The following is a 23,669-nucleotide window of genomic DNA, read 5'->3' on the forward strand; positions in this document are numbered from 1 at the left end:
CGCAAGCGCTAAACTGTTGAATGTGGTACATGGTGGTCTAGCTAGCTATCAATGGGTGCGCTCGATTAGCTTCCCCGGGTCGACCCCGGTGTGTGGCGGTTTTTTTCCCAGGACGAACGTGTGCATATAATTACCCACGTTCGTCCTGGAAAAAAAAAACGCCACACACAGGGGTCGACCCAGGGAAGCTAACGAACGCACCCAATGATCGGTAGCTAGACCAGTATGCACATCAATCCACGCCTAGAGTGCCTTTTGGCGACCCCAACCAGAAACATTGGTCATCGGTTGAGCGTTTTCGCGTGTTTGGTTGAGCACCATGACCATACTGTTCAGACCAACCGGTAACCGACTTGTTGAGTCGGTTGGGCTTTGGCTTGGGTCGCCAATACGCACTCCTAAATGCACTAAATGCAGTAATTTGCAAAGACATTGCTCGACAAGTGGAAGAAAGTTAACGAATCGAATTCGCACCTTTCAAATATAAGTCAAACGTATTTAGTCCCACACACACCTTGCATGCAAAGGCTGAATTTGCGCTTAGAAACAACCGTATAATAAGTGTCTAACAAATGTTGTGTGTTATGTTTGGTGCTGCGGTGCGGTTAACCAAATTTAAAATGTACACGCAATACCCCCAATTCGCCATCTTAATTTGTTTGTATACTCACACGTGCCTACGGAATTGCGTGTGTATGTTCAAGGGTGAAATAATATGTCACCGAATCATCATCATCGTTAAAGGCACTGGACCCGTGTGGATTGTCCTAGACCAGTATTCTCAATTCTGGTGTATCCCAACTTATGCATTTAAATAACAAACCTGTGAAAATTGGTCATCGACGTTGCAATAGAATATTGAGAGAAAAAGCACATTGTGCTCAAACTTGTGTGCTTTCAGACGCATAATAAAAAGGCTTCATGCCTGAAGTCTTTTAAAGGAACACGTTGCTTTGGATCGGACGAGTTTGTCTATAAAAAAGGGTTTGTAACCGTTTTTTAGAAAATGCATAAGGTTGGAAAGATGTTTTTAAAGTAGAATACAATGATCCACATATGTTTGCCTCGAAATTGCGTGGTTTCCTTTTACTGTGCGAACTAACACGGTCGGCCATTTATATAAATGGCCGACCGTGTTAGTCGACGAGGTAAAAGGAAAACCGTGCAATTTATATGCATGTTTGTGTGGATCATTGTATTCTACTTTTACAACATCTTTCTACCCATATGCGTTTTATAACAAACGGTTACAAATGCTTTTCAAAGACCAACTCGACCGATCCAAGGCAACGTGTTCCTTTAATAGTTCAGTGAGAAATGACCTCTTTCTCAAAAACTTAGTTACTTCAGAGAGAGCCGTTTCTCATTCTCACAATGTTTCATACTATCAACAGCTCTCCATTGCTCGTAATACCAAGTAACTGTTTATGCTAACAATTGTTTTGAGTAATTACCAATGGTGTCCAGTGCCTTTAAACACACATTCTGTTGAGGCAGGTTTCAAGCCGCCGCAAAGGTAAATGAAACAAAAACACTGCGTGTCATTATCAAGCACCGATCGTCTGCTCCCATCGTTATTAGCGGGAAAATAAAAGAAGACACAGGAAAAAAAAAGACAACCAGTCAAGGGTAATACGATTCCAGGGCGACTGTTGCTAGGCAACCGCTACAAGAACACAATAAGCGGGTAATGATTGGAGATTGTTTATATACATACGTGGCGCGAATGGTCATGACAGCACTGCTTAGCAACCGCAAATGTGTTCCCTTTGAGGGCTTCGATACAAAAAGAAAATTAACTCTCTCTCATTCTCTTTTTTTCCAATTAATGATCACCCCCTCTGACGCATTAGGGAAGAACAATAACCCTAATGACAGCTTGCATGTTTCCAATACCTTCTGGTAATTATCAAATTACCAAAGTGTCGTTGGGAGCTGCCTGTGTGCCTTTCCCCGAGAACACCGCTAGTTAAACGTATGATTGATTATAGGAAGAGCGGCTTTACAAAATCCACATTTAAAAGGCACTGGGAACCTTTGGTAATTGTCAAAGACCAGTATTCTCACTTGGTGTATTCCAACATGATATGCATAAAATAACAAACCTGTGAAAAGCTTGACTCAATTGGTCATCGAAGTTGCAAGAAAAAGATGAAAGAAGAAAAAAAACACTATTGTTGCACTAATTGTTATGCTTTCAGACGCCTATGTATTTTGTGTTTTATCCATGAGTGTGAAACACTGTATACTCACTATTGTCATTATCTTGCCATAATGTTTGTGCCAGCTCGGTGTTTCTTGATTTTAATTTAATGTAGTGTTTGGACTTTTATTTGTTATTATCTATATTTTTTAAATTCATGCTTTTATTTTCTGTATCTTTATAAACATGTATTTTTTTTGTTGGAGGGGTCTAGGAGGGCACATCGCTTTGATGACAGTTTTTAAAACCGTTGCCTTATCCTGGACGGCCCCTGCCAACAAAGAATTATGTCCGAAGATTTAAAATAAATAAATAAATAAATAAATAAAATACTACTTTGACAAGTCCTTTGAAAAAAGACATAGACATATTACTCGATTGAGATTCGAATCCACCCGCGATCAACTTTGTCATACAACTAGTTGCAAATTCGATGACCGAATGAGCCCAACTTCTTAAAGGTTTGTTATTTTATGCATATTATGTGGAAACTCAAGTGGGAATACTGATTTGACATACTAATATCACCAAATGTGTCCAGTGCCTTTAAACCGATAAGAACTCTAAAACTAATATTAAGCTAAGGTGCGGAATAACCGTTATATTAATATTGTTAAAGAGGGTAGTACAGAAGACACATAGTACAACTCGACGTTTCGATCAGTATGCTCAGGGCCCAATTTAATAGAGCTGCTAAGCACACAAATTTGCTTAGCAGGAAATTTCTTCCTTGACAAAAACAGGATTACCAACCAAATTTCCACATGATTTTCAGGATTAGCAAACAACAGCTGGATACCAGTAAAAAGCAATATGCAACACACAGAAATTTGGTTGGTAATCCTGTTTTTATCAAGGAAGACATTTCATGCTAAGCAATTTTGTGTGCTTAGCAGCTCTATGAAATTGGGCCCTGATCGTCTTCTGCAGAATGAGTATCATTAGACCTAGATGGTGTTACCGCAAACCATACCACATCGTAATTTCACAATGTAAAGTTTCAAATTCTACTTTACTCTCCGATGTTACGGTGCGGGTTAATCGTTATATTATTATTGGAGTGTAGTGCTAAAGACACAGTACACTGGCAGCGTTAACAGTTATATGTATGCGGTGGGTGGTCTATTTCGATCGTGCCGTTTGCTCGATTCTTGGACAACAACTTATAGTCAATACTGTATCCCTCAGCAGATCTCTCCTAGTCCCCGTTACTTGGGCCCTTCCCTGCCCAGGGAAAATGTCCCTTTCAACGGGCCGCCCCGGGCGTGTCAACAACAAACCCACGAGAAGAGGAAAAAAAAAATCGTTAACCCATAATTGTCCCGATGGGCGTCTGGCCTAATTATGCCTTAACCAACAAACACACACAACAAAAAAACCAACGGTGTATGTTTACATAAAACAAAAGGAACCTCTTTCCCATCTTCACACCTTCGCCGTGTACAACAATACATATCCAATGATCAATACATACACGTTGCTATGGGTGATGTATCCTTTTTGGCGGGAGATTCCCCCTCGTTGTGTTTGGTATCGATTTGGGGTTGCACGGGGAGGGTGGGAGAGGGGTGTTCGGTCTGCCGCGTCAAGCCTCTCACGCACGGCGTGGTTCTTGCTCCGGTGTACCTGGGTCCCTATAGTGGCATAAAGAAAAACTAGAATGAGCAAACAAACGTTTATAAAAACTGACTTTAGTGTAATACAACGAAAACAACCTGTTAACGGCACTCTTGAAACGATCCGGGTTAAGATATTGACCCGGATTGAGTCCAAAGGGGCCTGATTCATTGATGAGTCAGGATGATCTTACAATGATCAAACAAACGTTTATTAAATAACTGACTTGGCTGTAATATAGCGAAAACAACCTGTTTACGGCACTCTTGAACTGATCCGGTTTAGATATTAACCAGAATTCTCAAAAGGGGCCTGACTCATTAATGAGTCAGGTTGATCCTACCATGATCAAACAAACATTAACAAGAATTGATGTGGCTGTAGTATAACCAAAAAAACCTGTTTACGGCACTTTTTAAATGATCCTGGTAAGATATTGACCCGGATTCTGAGTCAAAAGGGGCCTGACTCATTGATGAGTCAGGTTGATCCTACCATGATCAAAAAAACGTTTATAAGAACTGATGTGGCTGTAGTGTAACGAAAACAACCCGTTTACGGCACTCTTGAAATGATCCAGGTAAGATATTAAACCGGATTATGAGTCCAAGTTGGACTGATTCATTGATGGGTCAGGTTGATCCTACAATGATCAAACAAACGTTTTTTAAGAACTGATGTGGCTGTAATAATATTATAGCGAATACATTATGTTAGCAGCATGTCTATACTCGTAAAAAGAATGGAAACTGACCCGGATTATGAGGCAGGCCTGATCCGTTACTGAGTCAAGCTGACCCGGAATATGTATCAAAATTACCCTAAAAGGATCAGACTGACAACGAATCCAAGTACAAACCATTTCCGAGTGTCTAGAGCTCGGTCCATTGCTGGGTCAGGCTGATCCGGAATTAGTGTCAAACAGTCCACAAAATGGACCAGAATGACGCAGAATTCATGTCCAATTTGCTAACCACTTTCAGGGTCTTATTGATCTATCGGTGGTCAAGGCTCCAGTGACCCGATATTTGAGTCAATTTCGACCAGTGAGTATGACGTGTGTAGTAACGATCGAATATTTTTCGTGCCCACTATACTAGCCCATTTGTTGCAATATACTGTAGGGATTAAGACCTATGACACTATTGGTAATATTGTCAAAGACCAGTCTTCTCACTTGGTGTATCTCAACATTGCATAAAATAACAAACCTGTGAAAGTTTGAGCTCAATTGGTCGTTCAAGTTGCGAGATAATAATGAAAGAACAAAAGCATCTTTTCACACGAAGTTGTGTGCTTTCAGATGCTTGATTTCGAGACCTCAAATTCTAAATCTGAGGTCTCGAAATCAAAATCGTGGAAAATTACTTCTTTCTCGAAAACTACGTCACTTCAGAGGGAGCCTTTTATCACAATGTTTTATATTATAACACCCCTTGCAAGTATTGTGCCTGCTCATTGGTTTAGAGCGCGTCACATGACATGTCTTAGTTTTGCTAGACGACGGCCGTGTGATACAGCGTCGGTTTGCCATGCGCTAGTCCGACAGACTAGCACACGGCGTGCAGTACCCAGACGTCCGTTGCGTGTACGAGTATGATAAATTAATAGTCTGTAACCATTTCGGATTGCACGACACGACATGCAACACATTCAGCAAAAGTGTTTGCAATCTGTATTCGCGTCGTCCGTGGATTGTAGCATTCAGGTCTGTAACTTAATAATAATAGTACAGTATTTAGAAATGTTTGGGGTGTTATAAAACAAATATTGACTGCTTTTACTCGTGCAATGATTAAAAACTATGACTCCCTCGGTGATCCCCGGAGCGTTCTATTTTCCCTCGGCTTCGCCTCGGGAAAACAGAACGCTACGGGGATCACCTCGGGAGTCATAGTTTTAACCATAGCACTCGAAGCAGTCAATATTTGTATACTATCAACCTCTCCCCATTACTTATCACCAAATAAGGTTTTATGCTAATAGTTATGTTGAGTAATTATCAATAGTGTCCACTGCCTCTAATCTATTTTTCAATTATTTTATCTGTACAATGATCGATGCAAACCCTGGTGGTACCTGTTACGCCGTCCTGTGTGCACGGAAGAACAACAATAATATTGTAAGCGAAATTTTTACATAAGAAAGGTCGTGAAACAATCGGTCTGCAAAATAATTGTGGTTCGGGAAAGTTAGAGCGTGACTGTTTTTATCGGTTTTTAACTCTTCATAAATCATTTTTTATGAAGGTTAAATCCTGCACGGGAATGGGGAAAATATGTCTTTTGGGATAATTCTAGAAACACAAAATGGTAATAGTAATGTCGTTTGTTAGTTTGTCAGGGGCCATTTGATTGCATGCTAACGAGCTTCTGGTTGCTATAGAGTTAAAGTTGTGTTTCTGCTGGAGGAATAGCCTTAAAGCCATTGGACACTTTTTCAGAACAGAACAACAATTAAAAGTTCACAGATTTACAAATAACTTACAGGGTTTACAGAAGGTAATGACGAAAGACTATACCCTTGAAAATTTATTCCATGAAATGCTTTACTTTTTGAGAAAACATTAAAACAATTATCAATTCTCGAGATCCAGAATATCGGATTTATTTTACACACATATAATGTTATAAAAAGCAGTAATGTTGGAAAAGCAGCAAACCGAGAAAGCAGCGACTCTGAAGGGATCGAACATTTATTTACTGCATGGATGCGCAAATGTGGCAACTATCAAAGACCAGTATTCTCACTCGGTGTATCCCAACAATTAATGTAAAAAATAACAAATATGTCAACATTTAGACTCAATTGGTCATCGCAGTAGCAAGAGAATAATGACAGAAAAACACTCTTGTTGCATACATATGTGTGCTTTTCTGTTGGATACCTAAAAAAGGGCCTAAATTATTTTTTTTATTTGCGTGAGATCTTTTTTTTTCCTTTCTCAAAACTACGTAACTTCAGAGGGAGCCGTTTCTCACAGTGTATTTTACTATCAACAGCTCTCAATTTCTCGTTACCAACTAAGGTTTTATGCTAATAATTATTTTTAGTAATTACCAAAAGTGTCCAGGGCCTTTCAAGACAAACCAGCAATAGTACAAGTTAATAAGTGATGACATTTGAGTGAGTGTTCACCATAGAAACCGTAAGCATCATTTGACCATGTAAACGGATTACGTGTCTAGTTATCCGTACCATGTTGTCATGGTAACCGCCTTGTTTTACGTGTAAACAAAACACTAATGGCCATTAGCTATAATTATTATGTGGGTCACTTATTGACCGCCTGGGCGTGACTGTTTTTACATTTTTTAACGGATTGCAAATCGTGACATGCGTTACCCAAACAATGCTTCAACGGCTAAACAATGATACATTTTAGTTGGTATTCTGTTTTCTGACTTTGTTTTGTTTTAAGGTCACCTTTCACATTGAAGATGATTATGGTATATGATTGCGTACTGTGCCATCATCTTTTGAGTGTCATCGGCAGAGCTACTGGGAGAGTTGCGACAACTTTGCGATTGGAAGCCATTTATTGTCCAGCAGAAAATTTCCCAAACCTGGGCTCGATTTCACAAAGATAGGCCTAAACAACAAATAGGCTTGTCCTAACTTAGGACGAGTAACTCGTCATAACTCGAACATAAAACTAGTCCAATAATTCTTAATTGTGAAACCCACCTCTCACAAATACAAAGATAGTCCCATATTAATATGACTGATCCTAAGACCCATTAGAGGTTAGAAAAAACTTATAGATATTGGCCACTATTGGTAATATTGTCAAAGACCAGTCTTCTCACTTGGTGTATCCCAACATATGCATAACAGAACAAACCTGTAAAAATTTGAGCTCAATCGGTCGTCAAAGTTGCGAGATAATAACGGAAGAAGAAACACCCTTCATGGTCACACGAAGTTGTGTTTTCAGATGCTTGCTTTCGATACCTCAAATTCTTAATCTGAGGTCTCGAAACAAAATTCGTGGAAAATTACTTCTTTCTCGAAAACTACGTCACTTCAGAGGGAGCTGTTTCTCACAATGTTTTAACCTATCAACCTCTCCCCATTTACTCGTAATTATTTTGAGTAATTAGCAATAGTGTCCACTGCCTTTCAGTCTTGTCCTAAAATTAGGACGAGTATTAAACTCATCCTAACTCAAATTAATCGTGTGTCCCACCCAAGGTGTCGTCCCCCCCCCCTCTCTCTCTCTCTCCATCTTAATAAAAAGCTTAGGTTCTGAGTTAGTCACGCAACCCTGTGTACTGTATCAGTGCTCCCTCCAGCACCTCACCCCTCCAGTGTGCGTATACGCTGCCTCTAGTTAAAAAGTGTCCGGTGTTTTAATTATACCCGGCAGTGATGAAAGTTTTGCCCGTTATATCCATGTTTGTTTTGTTTTGTAGTGAGTTGATGAGGGGAGAGAAGAAAGTACAGTCAAACAAACCTCAAGCAGACCCTGTTTGTTGAGCGTCTAGAAAAGAGGGAATTATGAGAGCATAAAAGAAGCGCAAGGGTCATAGGGTTAAAAGAGAAAAGGGCACATCAATAGTGCTTAATCCCGCGCCATTCACATCTGAAGGATGTTTTAGTGTGTTTTCCCCTGCCACAACAAAAGGACATCTTCGCGAGCTGTATCTCTTTGTTGTCTGATTATTATTGGTCTGTGGTAGGGGAGTGAGTACCGTCTCATCATGTAACAACTGAGTCATGTAACAACCGTAAGAGTCCGTGAATTATTTCTTTCTTTTTTGCAATGTTCCACCTCACTCACTCTATCTCTCGCATTCAGCATTCACGAGATTCAACCATAACCCCATTTCTTGCCTTTGAAGGGTGGCATCCAAACAAAAGTTACCATGGAAACGATTGTTGTCGTTTGAAATCAATCTGATGCATGACCAAATGCTTTATATATTTTGCTTGTCATCCGTCCATGCCGATTCTCTGTAGCTGTTAAAGCCATTATACACTTTCGGTAAACAGTATTGTCCAAGTCCCACACTTCGTGTATCACAACTTATATAAAAAATAACAATCTTGTGGAAATTTAGGCTCAATCGGACATCGGAGTCGGGAGAAAATAACGGGAAAACCCACTCCTGTTTTCGCGCGTTTCGTCGTGTCATGACATGTGTTTATAACAAATCCGTAATTCTCGTTAACGAGAATTTATATTGTTTTACCGTTTTCTCAAAAAGTAAAGCATTTCATGGGCTAATATTTCAAGAGAAGTCTTTCACCATTACCTTCTGTAAACCCTGTAAATTATTTGTAAATCTGTGAACTTTTTTTTTTCTGTACCGAAAGGGTCCAATGGCTTTAATAACACGAACAAGGATTGGTTGAATGCAGAACACTCTTTCGCCATTAATTCTTATGTATCTTTCTGCGTTCACTAAAGATTATTGATCTACTTTTTTTTATAGACTGATCCCACCTGCAATTATGGCACTTTTTGGGTGAATTAATCTAGGTTCAGTTCAACAAAGCCAGTGCACGATTAATCCATAATGTATCATTAAAAAGAAAATGCACTGTAACATGTGTCAGTTGCTACTGGTAAAGTCATAATTAAATGTTCTACTCAATACTAGTACTCAGTGTACATATATTTTCCATTACGAGCCATGTACACTCCTTCCAAAATATTTATTTTAACATGAGACCTACAAATTGTTCCTACCGAAAACTACAGCAGAATGAAACCTCCTCCCCCAGCTGCTGTGAGAGAGGCTCCCTCACCTGATACATTTAAAAAAGAAAAGTATTCACAACTTCAACCTGTTAAATATCAAAAGTAGAGCGCATTATAGTAGTTAGAGTCCCCAGCACCACACAACTGCAACCTATACATCCCTACATTGGGAGATTGATTGCAGTACAGATCCAGATCCAGATCCAGATCCAGACATGTTGCACGGTATACAAGAAATAGCAAATCCTTAAATTCTGCTGTGACAATCACTTGCGCTGGTTATCAAAGAGTAAAGAAGTATTTATTCTTTGTATAATATTCATTCATGCTTTAGCTTTAAATAATGAACCTATCCATTTATGAAATTCAGAAGCATTGCTTGAGTTTTCTGTCACTGTTTGTGAATTATTCTGACTGTTAAATTAAGTACTTACGGTTTGGACACTGATTATATTACACTTAGATTATAAATGGGCATTGAGGCAGCAAGGGGCATCGATGTACCAAAAGGCATTGAGGCACCTGAGGGCATGGAGGCATTGAGTTGCCAAAGGGCATTCTAGCATGTGCATTAAAGGGCATTGAGGCACCAAAGGGCATTGAGGCACCAACAGGTCATTGAGGCAAAAAAGGGCATTGGAACCAATGGGGATTGAGCACCAAGGGACATCGATGTACCGAAGGACAATGAGGCACCAATGGCTTTGAGGCACGGAGGGGCGTTGCGATACCAATGGGCATGGAAGAACCAAAGGACATTGATGCACCAAGGGCATTGAGGCACTAATGGTTATCGAGGCAGGAAATGCAATGAGGCACCAAAGGGCAATGAGGCATCAAAGGGGCATTATTGAGGCACTAATAGCCATCAAGGCACGAAAGGCAATGAGGCACCAAGGGGTTTGAGGCACCAATGGGGCATTGCGGCACCAATGGACATTGAGGCACCAAGCGGCATTGAGGCACCAAGGGCATTGAGGCACTTATGGCCATCGAGGCACGAAAGGCAATGAGGCACCAAAGGGCAATGACGCACCAAAGGGCATCGAGTTGCATAGTCCCAATCAGCTTACAAAGCCTTGCGCATATTTTGAACGTTTGGAGCCATTAAAGTGTGCAATTTTGCATCCTTCGAAGCGACCACAGGTTCACAAACATTACTCAAACACACGCAAGAACTGGGCTGGCCCAGTTACTACCAGCATAACCTCTTCTCATAATAGCAAGTCAAGCCGTGGTTTGTATCACCAAACAACAGTTTGTAATAAACACGGGGGCCTAGGGGCGACATTAACAACCCCAATCAACCATCCCCCACTCCAGTTTCTCTCAAGTGGATGAAGACGAGTTGTTTGAATGTAGTTAGGGAGAAAACATATGAAGAGGGAGGCCGGCCGGAGGCAGGAGGGCTTTGTGTATGTTTGCTCTCTCCATGGTGAAAACGCACTGATAAACATCTTAAATGCTGAAGATGGGACACGTTCTGTCTCATGAAGAAAAACAGCTCTAAAGTCTTCAGGATTGTTATCAGTGGTTCACTCTCTCGATGAACCTCTCAAGGGCTTTTAACTGGTGTTAGTACATCATCAGTTTATGTCGTTGGTGTTAATGGGTGCGTGAGGGCTGAAGAGGTTGGGTCGTGTATGTTTATGGGAGGGCTGTATCGGGTGTTTAGAGGCTTTGTGAACTGAAGAGGTGTTTCATGGCTGTTGGTTGGGCACTGTATACACCGAGTGTGTGATATGGTGTTAAAGATGCTATGTCAGATTTTTGGCCAATTTTAACCCCAAAAGTTTGATTTAAAATTCAATAGGTATTTTGATGGGGGTCGAGAAAGTTACAAGCTTTCATTTGAGCCATTGCTCAAAAAAGTCCGCCAATTATAAGTAGCAGTGAAATAGAGTGCTCAAAATTAGTTTTTGTCGGGATCCCGACAATATATCACGTGACCAATTCTTAGGTGTTTTATAAGAAACGTTGTAAATTGTTGTCATGGTTCCTGACCATTAAAAGTAAAACTTTTCTTCGTAAGAGCGGGTGATACTCTTTGAAATACCATTCACTCAAAAAGATCTATTTTTAAATGTTTTGAGCCAAAAATCTGACATAATGTTTGGGGCCAAAAATCTGACATAGCATCTTTAAAGGTGTATTCAATGAATGGATTATGGGGAGTTGATATAGTGAGAAATGTTAAACCAATTGCCAAGACTAGTCACCATGGATTTAAGGGTTTTGTGAGATATGGTAGTAGAGATAGGGCAGGGCTGAGATTGTATTAACACAAACAAAATATGTGACCCGCTAAGTGAAAATGAGTCAGATGTCGCCCAATGCATTATTAAGTCATGGACAGTTTAATGGGGGGAAACCTTGAGAACACTTACCTTTAGACTATAAAGCTATGAATTCAACAATTTTGTGATCATACTTATCTCTAATTTGTATCCTTTCGCGTGCAACGGTAATTTAAACATCACTTTACTTGTAATTCGTTTTACAGAAAAAAATATGTATTGGCTAATTTCAAACGGGAGTAACTCTGCAACGCGACACTCCCCAAAGCTTAGACATTATACCAAATTACTGCTGCTGGTGTGTTCTTTCCAGCCATGCATACAACTCAAATCTTGAAATTGTCAGCATCTGACTCATTTTCACGTAGCGGGTCACATATGAAGATTGGAGAAAAGTTTCCTAGTTGGGTGGAGATAATGTTAAAAGAATTTCAAGAAGTTGAATTGTAGAGGACTAAACACTCTCTACATCATCTGAAGATTCGGTCATAACAATTAAAGGGCCTCTTTCAAGAAAAATTGAAGGCACAGTGAGACCAATTAAAAATCACGAAGTTAATAATATGACCCAACACTGTTTGGTATAGGGTCAGGGCCCAATTTCAAAAAGCTGCTTAAAGGAAGACGTTGCCTTGGATCGGACGTGTTGGTCTATAAAAAGCGTTTGAAACCGTTTGTTATGAAATGCATAATTTGTATGGTTGGAAAGATGTTTTAAAAGTAGAATATAATGATCCACACAAGTATCACTCGAAATTGCACGGTTTTTCCTTTTACGTCGCGAACTAACACGGTCGGCCATTATTTTATTTGACTCCCATAAATGCCCGACGAGGTAAAAACAAGACCACGCAATTTCAAGGCATATTTGTGTAGATCATTGTATTCTACTTTTACAAAACCTTTCTACCCATATTATATGCATTTTATAACAAACGGTTATCAAACGCTTTTTAAAGACCAACTCGACCGATCCAAGGCAACGTGTTCCTTTCGAGCATAAGTAGCCAAGCACCACAGCATATAATGCTTACCAGAATACAGTTACCAGCCAAAACAGCATGTATCATGTACAATCTGTGACTGGTATCCTGCTAACTCTTGCTAAGCAGAACATTTTCTAAAACCTGCCATCAGAAGAACAAAATCCTACGAAATCACAGGCCTGTTACGTTGGTGCATGGAGGAAGAATCTATTTTCTTCCTCCATGGTTGGTGGATTAAAGTAAGTAAGACCTGCCCAGATCAACTAACTAATACAGGATTTAAAAGTTTGTTGCCTAGAATTAAGGGTCCCTTTCACTGAGCCTCACCCCAACTCTATTGACTGCTTAATCCAGAATCTTCAACCATAAACAAGAATCTTCTTCACCAATTAAATCTTTCCATTGATAAGAGTCTTTTGTCGATCCGAGGGATCTACTATCCTCTCTTCTTTTGTCCAAACTCCTCAGAAGCTGACAGTGATGACCAAACAATCGAAGGCGTCTCATCAGAGAAGATGGTCTTTTATCAAACTTTTATAAAATTAATGAAACTGTCAGGTTTGATGAATTCCTTGCGTTAAAGGAGGTAAATAGAGTGTTCTTACGGTGGACATTGTTATGTATATGTATGATGAGATTTTGCCTAACCATGGAGGTAGAAGTGCCTAACATAACATGGCTCAAAAGCCACTCCAATGAGGGCTACACTTTCTACCTCCATGCTTTGCCTGTCGAAATAAAACATTATGGTCAAGAGGGCTTTAAACTAATTCAAGGCATATCCAACCCTGGTCACGACACGTACTCTGAGCACGGCACTTAACCATAAATGTTTGGTAACAAATTGGGAAGGTTTTGCTTGCTGCTAAGCACAACAGAAATATGCTTACAAGAATAAGGTTCACAGCTCAACATTTTGTTTTTACATGCTTATAGTTCTGCTTAGCAGACAAAATGTCAAGCTATATAAAGCAGCTCTACGAAACTTTGCCAAACATTAATTAAGACAAACCCTTCATGTGTTTGATTCCTGGGCCAACGAGGAATGGGCAAAGGGCAAGGATGTTGGGAATACATCATAAACACAGCATCCTAATCACCGTCCCGTTTTAGTTGAAGGTACAAGTAAAAGAAGAGGCTTTTCAATCCCGGGCGCATCCGTATAGCAGTCAGCAGATGGCATGCCGAGGGTTTAATGTAATTATCTACCTGGATTCCTTGACCACTGATGAGCAGAAGGAAGGATGCACAGTGGGGCCTGGGTCCCATGTGACACCGTCAAGGTCCTTTTTTTTTCAATCTCATCAAAGATATTATATAACCTTGTATGATACACTGTGAGATGGAGTCTCTAATTTAAATTATTATTTTAATTCAGTGTCTCTTGGGATGATGGCTGAGGGTGTTTCTTTGTTGGTGAGGACGACAAACTCCTTAGGGGAACTTTTCCTATTGATTTGATATGTAGCTTATTTTTGTGTTTTCAATTTGTCATGTTTTACATGGTTGACGAGGAGGCAGAATTGGAGCATGCGGGACAACCTATAAGCATTAGCCTTTATGTGGATTGGTGGCCACTTTAGTGTTTTAGATAGATACGTTTATTCAATGTTGCAAACAGGACTGCACTTTTTAATTTTGGAGTGCATGACACAGACAAATTTACCCGAACCAAATAGTGTTATAGTAATGTGTAAACCATATCTCAAAATGGCTTATTTAGATCCTACCAGTTGTAGTTTTTTTGGTTTATCAAATAGAAGGTTTGGTGATCACTCTTAAAATTAATGGGGTTACAAACCTTTGGTTAGTCAGATTGGTACAGTATCAAGCATTTTTGCACTTTGAAGTAATGTGGTTATATTAAAATATTTTGTTATGCCTCAAAACTTCAATTTGAGAAGCGCGACTGTCTCTCATTTTGTGTATTTTCATTGAGAAGTTATTGTTTCGGTAGTTTTTGGCCATACCTCAAAAAATGGACCACATACTTTTACTATTTGTATCCGGGATTAAAACAATCAAAGCAAACCCAAGGAATAGACCTAATCCTTTTTTCTTTTTCTTTTTTCGTTTTAAGCTTATGACACAAAAAAAACAAGAGGCTAATCAGTGCCAGGACAATCTTCTAAACATCGCTTACTCCAGACGGTACGATGGGAATTGTTTTATTTAGAAAAAGGGCTTTGATGAACCTTTTAGTTATTAAATTAATGGCCTCATCCTACAGAAAACTTATCACCTAAAGATAACGATCGCTCAAAATCATTGAGCAGTTTAACAATTGCTACTCTCACTACAGAATTTATTCACAACTTTAGACACATGGGCTTTCCTAAAACTTAATCCCAAACACTTCAAAACATAATAGTTGCACGTTCTCAATCCCAACCTCCTTCCATTGCAGTTTAAAAAGAGCATTTTGATGGACTTAATCCACCTGCCTTTATGCCCCCAATGACACCCCTCTCAACACGCCTGTTCACGTTCTTAATAATTCAAACAAAATCCATACGGGCTCACTCTCATCTTTCTCTCTCCTCTGCCTGCTAATCAATTATCCAAACACTCAAATGCAGCAGCTTATCAGTCGAGAAACTAATCAATGGCCACCGGTATTGAATTGGTTGCCGAGTCCTAGCTGCTCCGGAAGGGACTTTACATTCAGAGCAAAGGAGCATTGTGAACTTTAATAGATAGACTCACCACAAGAGGGCGCTATTGCTCTTCCATCGTGTACCGTGACCCAGTTTGTTGGTATAGGCGATTGCCTGCCTTCTGGTGATGAAGAAAAAGAGCAGTGCGAATGAATTTTAATAATTAAGCGACCGAAGTACTTATACGTGTACTTAAAGTATGCAATGGAGGCACTGCCCTTCATGGGTATTGCCTTACCCGCTTTATAAAGAGCTGCCCTTTACCAGATCAAGGAAGTATTGCAACATCACTACAAGACAAAGGCTTAAAAGGCCTAAGATGAGGAAAGTGGAGCAAATATTGACACGATTGGTATTGATTGTAAAAGAGTCAAAATTTCCCTTGCTTATTATCATAAGTGAACTTGCTCAGACTGTAACCAGTAGGGAAACCTGTCAATAAGGGTACTTGCTATGTGAACCAGAAGTACCAGGGTTAACTTCTAGTTCTGTTCCACAATAAGGGTTGTGGGTTCTTTAAAATGCACTACCAATCATAATCCACATGGCCAATGCCTTAATAATGTCCTATTAGGACAAAGCACCTACTTTGCTCAAGGATTCAATTGTCATGACCAGGACTCGAACCCACACTCTGCTGATCAGAAACACAATAGCTCAAGTATGACGCTTTTAACCACTCCGCCTCCACACGCTAAACCACGGAGTAAGTCAATGTCTTTAAACAAAATTGGAAAGGGCAACTTGCCCACCTCCAACCCTTCCCCTCCCCCTAGCGATAAAATATTGATTCAATCATCTTCAAAGATAAAACGGAGCAAAGACAGACAATTCCCAAACATTTGACTTTCTCAGAGACTTACCCGGATTTTTCCTTGTGAATGAAAATTTTCCTTGCGACTTTCGATCATGGATTCTTCCAAGCTGGACTTTGAAATCGGCTCCAACTATTTGGAAGAAAAGAGAAAAAAAAACGGAAAATACAAATTGTTTTTACACATAGATCATGGAGATGGGGGACACCCTTATGGTCACCAAACATCAACATTTTGGTATTGGACTGATACATTTATTGACATACGATGGGTTCCATGCGTCCCAACGTATTCGGATACCGAACTGAACTCGTCCCAAGTCCTAAGATTAATCCCTCATAGGACGATTTTCATGGTGAACTCGGCGGCAGGACTGGTATGACTTGCCCGAGTGAGAAACAATTACTATTATTGGGACTACAGTCTTCAATCCTTCACGGGCATAATGCAGTCCTCAGTCCTTCACAATCACAGAACTCCCTGCTGGGGAGGGTTCTCAATGAGCCTGAAGTTGTAAATCCTTCAAAATTAGACAACTCTCTGAAGAGGACTTGAACGGAGTTCATGTTTTTGATTTCTGACCCATGTGCTCCATTAGTTTAAAATGTACGTTTACAATCCGAGACAGAAAACACATTTACAAGGATTCATAACACAACAGTTAGATCACACTGGGAGAGGAGGGGACGGGAACAGGCTGGAGGTACATGTATCATCCTCAGGCAAACATATTTAGCATAAAAACATCAACATGGGTATCAGTCATACTCACCACATGAGGGCGCTGTTTCAGTCTAATGGATGTTTCAGTGAACTGTGTACTACCCATGAACTGCCTATTGTTTTCTTTCTCTATTTTTAACCCAAAATACATCACGAACACCAAAACCATCAACTGCTGATACATATATATATTTGTTTTACTTAATAGAATTTTATTATCAAGGCATAACTTTAAATTGAGTTTTAAAGTAAAAAGTTAAAAGTTACAAAATAAATTATGTTAAAAGGCTTCTGGAATGGTCTGCAATTCGGTGGTGAAAAAGACAAGACACAAAATATAAAGGGAACCACTTGTAATAGATGTTAAATTTGCATCGGGGATAAAGAATATCATAACCACTTTTGTATTTTCGCAGGTATCCGAATTCTTCCAACTATTTGCAGAGCACTTTTTGTCACAAAGACGTTTTTTTTTGTTTATTACCTCAGATTTCAATCAAACAATTGTCGGAAACAATTAGGTAACTTTTCTATCCATTCTTGTTGGAATTTTGAGGGTGATTTAAAAAAAAAAAAAATTGAAAAACAACCACTAGGCTAAGCTAATTAACAAACTCAACTTATTTTCAGTATAAGCCTGTATCCCTTCACGTCGAAGCACTTTTCGATTGATTTTAATAAAGTACTGAATACAACCATTAAAGACACTGGACACTTTTCTTCTCAGTTGGTGTGGTTGTCGTTAGGAATATTGAATGTGGTGGAAAGGAAAATTACCCTTTCTATTTCCTGTACACTTTTAAGACATTTGTTTCGACTCTAGGATTTGGAATCTAAAACCAAAACCATTGATTGACATCTTGTATCTCAACATATGCATAAAATAACAAACCTGTGAAAATTTGAGCTCAATCGGTCGTAGATGTTGCGAGATAATAATGAAAGAAAAAACACCCTTGTCGCACCATGGTCACACGAAGCTGTGTGCTTTCAGATGCTTGATTTCGAGACCTCAAGTTCTAAATCTTAAGTCTCGAAACCAAATTCGTGGAAAATTACTTCGTTCTCGAAAACTACTTCACTTCAGAGGGAGCTGTTTCTCACAATGTTTATACATCAACCTCTCCCCATTACTCGTAATCAAGAAATGTTTTATGATAATAATTATTTTTAGTAATTACCAATAGTGTCCACTGCCTTTAAAAGGGTGATGGGTGCAAAGGGGTCCCCTTTATTGTATCTCTTGTCATGTGCAATGGTATCGTAACTTGCTCACATTTGCACAATTTTATAAATTAGAATACATTCAAACAAAGTACCAGAAAAGTACTTTCATGTGTTTATCAAAAAGCGGTACAAAGGAATTTTACAGGCACTTGAAATATCCCAAAATTAAATAAAGATTAGGACCATAAATCATTGTAATCTCCTAATGATGATAAAAAATATATATATTTACAGTCGAAGATGTGAAATATTCAAATGTATTCTAATGAGCACCTTACTTCTCAACAAGTCTCTTGCGAGTTAGATTTAAATAATGTCTGGTTCAGTACAATGACTTGCTTGGTCACAATGTGCTTACATTTGAATTCCTCAGACTATACTAGACAGTTGCTATGTCAAATGGTTCGGGGCAAGGCTTTGCATAGCAACCTCCAGATGAGCAAACCCTGGTACCATTGTGCCAAACATCTTACATAACACCCAAAAGCTTGCCCCTACTCGTGTGACGTTGCAACTGTCTCGATAGTCGGAGGAAATCAAATTTAAGCGTTACTTGTGATCAAGCACGTCATTGTACCAGACAATAGACCCTTCCCATGAAATATGTAAATTGCACATAGCGCGTGTGCACTAACGTTTTGGTTGGCAACATGAGGGAACATCGCGCTGTTTTGCACACGACTAATGGCTGCTTGACGCAGACGCGATTGCGCGTCTGCTCAGTGCACAACTCTATGGCGTTTGCCAACCAACAGGGTCTGTACGCATGCGTGAATGTAACTAGCATATTTCATGGGAAGGGTCCATTCAAATCTAACACACAAATGGCTAATTAAGTAAAGATATAATGGTAATGCTGAAGGCATATATGCTGTAAATGTCAAATGTCATGGGTTCAAACCATTATCAGGTACATGTAGTTGATGGAATTGTACCTTTGATTGATATAATTTAGAACAGTCACTAAGAGTATATCATGAGAATAATATATATTGGGATTGAGGACCGCTGCAGCTTTGTCTTCAAGCAACAGCAGCCATTTTGACAATTTGGAAAATTTCATTCATTTCATTTCAAGGGTAGTAGACATGTATTTCTATTTTCTATGTTGGTACCCACCTCAGCAACCGTACCCAATGCTGAACAGGCCTTGACACCAGCTGAAATGCTGTACATGAATAGGCTAGGGCTAAACTTCCAATACTGGTACATGTACCTGTACATATTAAGTAAAGTTTTAAGTAAAGTTTTGTATTTGTATTCAAGTTTCAAATCTGCGATGGCCCTACGACCAGATATCTTTCAAAGATTGTGACATAGGATTTCATGTACTATGACTGTGTAGCAAATTCCATCCTAGTATCATCAAAAGCACTTTGGAAGGCCAACATTTCACCAACATGTACGTACCTGATGTGTATTATCTGCCCCACTAATAAATCTAACTAGAGTTTCCCAATCTAGGATATTTATAATTATTTACACTAGGCTTGTGTCACATTTACAAACCCAGATAATTGCACACATAAAATGTTCAAATAGGTACATGAAATAAACAAATCAACAACAACAACATTTTTTGTGTTTAATCAACACCAACAAAGTTTTTTGTTTTAAAAGCTTGAAAAAAAAAAAACTTATTGAACAATCAAATTTATGTGCAATGGTTCACTTAAGAGGTGTTTTAAGGGTATTGCGTACTTACTTGCAACACATGTATGTGTCATTGAATGATGTTTGACAATTATTTCAAATGGTGCTGAAAAGTTTTCAGTTGATAATTTTCAGAATTATATTTAGAACCACACAAAACAAAACTTGTAGTCTTGAATGATCGGTCCATTTTTTACTATTTTCTACTGCCTCGCACAACAGATTAAGCCAGCATTTTCACTGGTTTGTTATTTTATTGCGTGGTTGATCACACAAAACGTGAACTCTGTCTGTGACTATTTGTGTCAGTTCTAAATATTTTACCTCCATTGTTCTACCAATACAGGATTGCTTCAAAGACAACAATGAGTTAAATAACCCTTTTTGATGATATTTTTGAAAAAATATGTCATCCCTGTTGGCCTGTTTTGGCTTATTTCACCATACGGATGTTTCCGACAAAACAAAAATTATTTAGCTTGATCGCATCACTTGTTTAATGATGATCTTCCGTCAAGGGAACTTGGCAAACTCCCACTGGGGGATATAAACGCCAAGCAGGCAACAGCCAATCTCTCTCATACATGTACATTGGTTTAACGTCTATGATTATGAACTGCACAAATCATTGATATTGTGAAATCAGTGGTTAGCTGCGGGATTCGAACCCACAACCTTTTGATTGCAAGTCCTGCAGTGAAACCACTTGACCACACGGTGACTGATTTAGCCTTTTAAAATGAATTGGCCTATCTTGTTTCCTCCTCCTCCACACTGTCATCCTCTTCCTCCCCTTCATCATCATCCTCATCTTCATCTTCATCCAAACTGCTATTGTCTTCTCCGGTTTCATTTATCGTTGCATTTGGTACAGGTCCCAGAAGTATGTAATCTAAACCCTGCAAAAGAAATAATAATAACTTGTAAAATAATTTGTTTTTACCCAATTTGCCCTGATGTATTTTTCCTCAGTACTTTACCAAGTTCTTGGAATAAAAAACACAAAGGCAAATCACTCAAGTGGAATTCAAACCCAAGACCTTTGCATTGCTACAGAGCAGGTGTCGTACCACTAGACACCTAGAGAACTAGACGAAGTTAATTCCGCTATCGTCTCCATGAATCTCACAGAGTGACATACTTTTTTTTTTTTTTACAAAATCCTTTAATGGAACTTTTTGCCCATCACTTGTATGCACTGGAGTTCTGCTTGAAACCAGACACATGTAAACAACCCACGCATTAGGCGTGGAATGAGGTGCATGCTGGTCTAGCTAGTGATCAAGTTTGAAAACTAGCTAGACCAGCATGCACCTCATTCAGCAGTTAGCATTTGCGCAATGGGTATTTGCAAAAATGGTTTGACTACAGGCCTTGAACTACACAAATTAAAATTTCTATTATTTTATAGGAATACTCTGTAAGTGTAATTATGACAAAAATAAAAAAAAATTGCTACATTTGGTAACCAAGCACAATGCCCAGTTGGTGTACAACGAGCACCTTAAAATGTTTTTAATAAAGTTCTTACCTTCCAATGGTCTGGCCTTTTTGTCAGTGGATTCACCCTCATATCCAGTTTGGTAAGATTCGACAAACCAACGAGCCGATCATCCGACAGTTCGGTAATCTGATTCCGTTGTAAAATCAGCGACGTAAGTTTCGGTAATTCAGTTACACACTTGCAGATACTTGTGAAACTATTCTCGCTCAAGTCGAAGAAAGTAAGCTCGACGAGTCTGCCAAACTTGTTTGGTAGATCGGTGAGTCTGTTTTTCGATAGGCTCAGCCATCGTAACCACCTCAACTGGCACATCTCATCGGGTAACTCAGAAATGAAATTGTCTCTAGCACCAAGTTTCTGGAGGGAGTTCAAGAGTCCTATGGTGGGTGGGAGGGACACGAGTTGTGTGCCGACTACCCAGAGCTGTTCTAGATTGTGTAAGTCACCGATTTCATCGGGCAGACAGCCAAGGTGGTTGTGACTCAGGCTGAGATAGGTGAGATTTGTCAGTGACGAACCGAACCCGGACGGCAGGAGCGTCAACTTGTTCTCGTCGAGAATCAACTCTTCTAAGTTGGTGAGTGCCACGAGTTCAGAGGGAGGCATAATAATGCTGTTGTTGTTGAGCAGGAGTCTCCGGACGTGGGTCAACCGCTGGGTGCTCGCCGGCAGGAGTGACAGCCCCCGGTGGCTGAGGTTCAATACGGTCTGCTCGCTGGTGACAGCTTCCCGGATCGCCTTCTCGACCTCGGCGATTTGCCCCAGTTCGACCCCAGCAAGAGTGGTCTCGTTTGTCATTTTTTGAAAAGGTATTTATGAAATACTATCAACTTCAATAAACAGGGTTACCTTATGTGTCCGTTGTCATCTTGAATGCTTTCCATTTCGGCGTAAATTGGCAGAAAACACAACTTTTCCACAGACCCAGTTATCCACTTTCGTTTGTTTTACCAACAATCTGAAAATGGCGGTGCATGAAAGTGAACAAACTCTTGAGGGCGGTATATAGGGTCACCACCATTGATCCAATGGAGATCAATCATTGATCTCCATTAAGCTGATCGTTTAAATTTTAATATAAATAATAATATTGATCGGAGGGTTAAAAAACAAAACCTGAAAAAATATTAGAAAATGATATAAGGCACATGGCTTCTTTAAGCCTCTTTTTTTTCCCAGAATGCTCAGTAAAATATTCAGTTACATGAGTTGATCATCATGAATTGTGAATTGAAATAGTGTTTGATGAAACTTTTTCGGTGGGCAAATAAAAAATATTTTTATATGGCCTCAACATTATGACGTACCTTGTAGAAATGCCTAAAATACGTAACTTTTTGCATTTACAAGTGCAAATATCCAGTGGAGCCTTACGTGTTTCTAAGTTTTGGTCAAAGGAGAGGAGACTCTTTGCTTGGCAAATAAAACCACACAATTTTTATCTTGGGACTGTTTACATCGCGCACAAAGAGGTAAAAGATTTGCCACGATTTTAGGGACACCTCGAAAACAGGACCCCCTACGATAGTGCAATGCATAGTGCAACGCTGCTGCATAATGCAATTGTGTCCGCCCGCACACATTGCATATGCAGTTGTGTCCACCCCCGTGCAAAACCGTCCTTGAAGTAAACTAAACGCCCTTGGTCGACGGAACACCCCGGAACACGTTGTTCGCCATTTTTTTTAACAAGAAGTCAAGTGCATGTCATGCATGGGATTGTTCGGCAGTTGGGTATTCGCTAGTGCAATCATACAAAAAATACGTGAATATTCAGGCTGCGTATTAGGTTCAGTGCATGCCATATCTATGGTGCTTGCACGCTCGCTACGCGCGCACATACAATCCCATGTACAGTCAGGTACATGTCCGCTGGACGGTTTTCCCATAGCCCCGGACACGATTGCATATTATGCAAAAGTGTCCGGAGCGGACAGTATTGCATGGCGTACACAATTGCATCTGACACCGGCATACATTTAAAGTCAATCAGCCAATCAAATATTTTCAGAAAACTCATGTTCAGATTTGTTTTCAAATTATTTTGGTAAGTAATTTTTGCTGAGAAAAAACACCCCGATAGGCTTTTCCCCAAACCGTCTCGCAAGGGGGGAGAGGTATTAACCTACCTCCACGCTGCAACTTTCTTTGAGGCATCCCTCCCATTTCCAAGCCAAATAGTACCGTGGCTTTAAAGCCAAGTTTATCTCATTAAAACGTTGGAAGCACGGAGCACGGAAAACATTCAACAGCTCAAGTTTCATTGAAAAGCTCAACCTC

The 23,669-nt window shown here is 39.6% G+C and overlaps 1 protein-coding gene across 1 annotated transcript; it reads right to left on the reverse strand.

Annotated features, from left to right (window-relative positions):
• Nucleotides 1-17,243: 17,243 nt before the first annotated feature.
• LOC139941516 (uncharacterized) lies at nucleotides 17,244-22,245 on the reverse strand. The gene is made up of 2 exons (XM_071938051.1): nucleotides 21,417-22,245; nucleotides 17,244-20,784 (listed from the first exon to the last, which is right to left on the reverse strand). The coding sequence occupies exons 1-2, from the start codon at nucleotides 22,185-22,187 to the stop codon at nucleotides 20,635-20,637; spliced, it is 921 nt and encodes a 306-aa protein (XP_071794152.1). The 5' UTR covers nucleotides 22,188-22,245; the 3' UTR covers nucleotides 17,244-20,634.
• Nucleotides 22,246-23,669: the final 1,424 nt, after the last annotated feature.

Source organism: Asterias amurensis, chromosome 9, assembly GCF_032118995.1.
Source record: "Asterias amurensis chromosome 9, ASM3211899v1".
In the NCBI taxonomy this organism is placed as follows: Eukaryota; Metazoa; Echinodermata; class Asteroidea; order Forcipulatida; family Asteriidae; genus Asterias; species Asterias amurensis.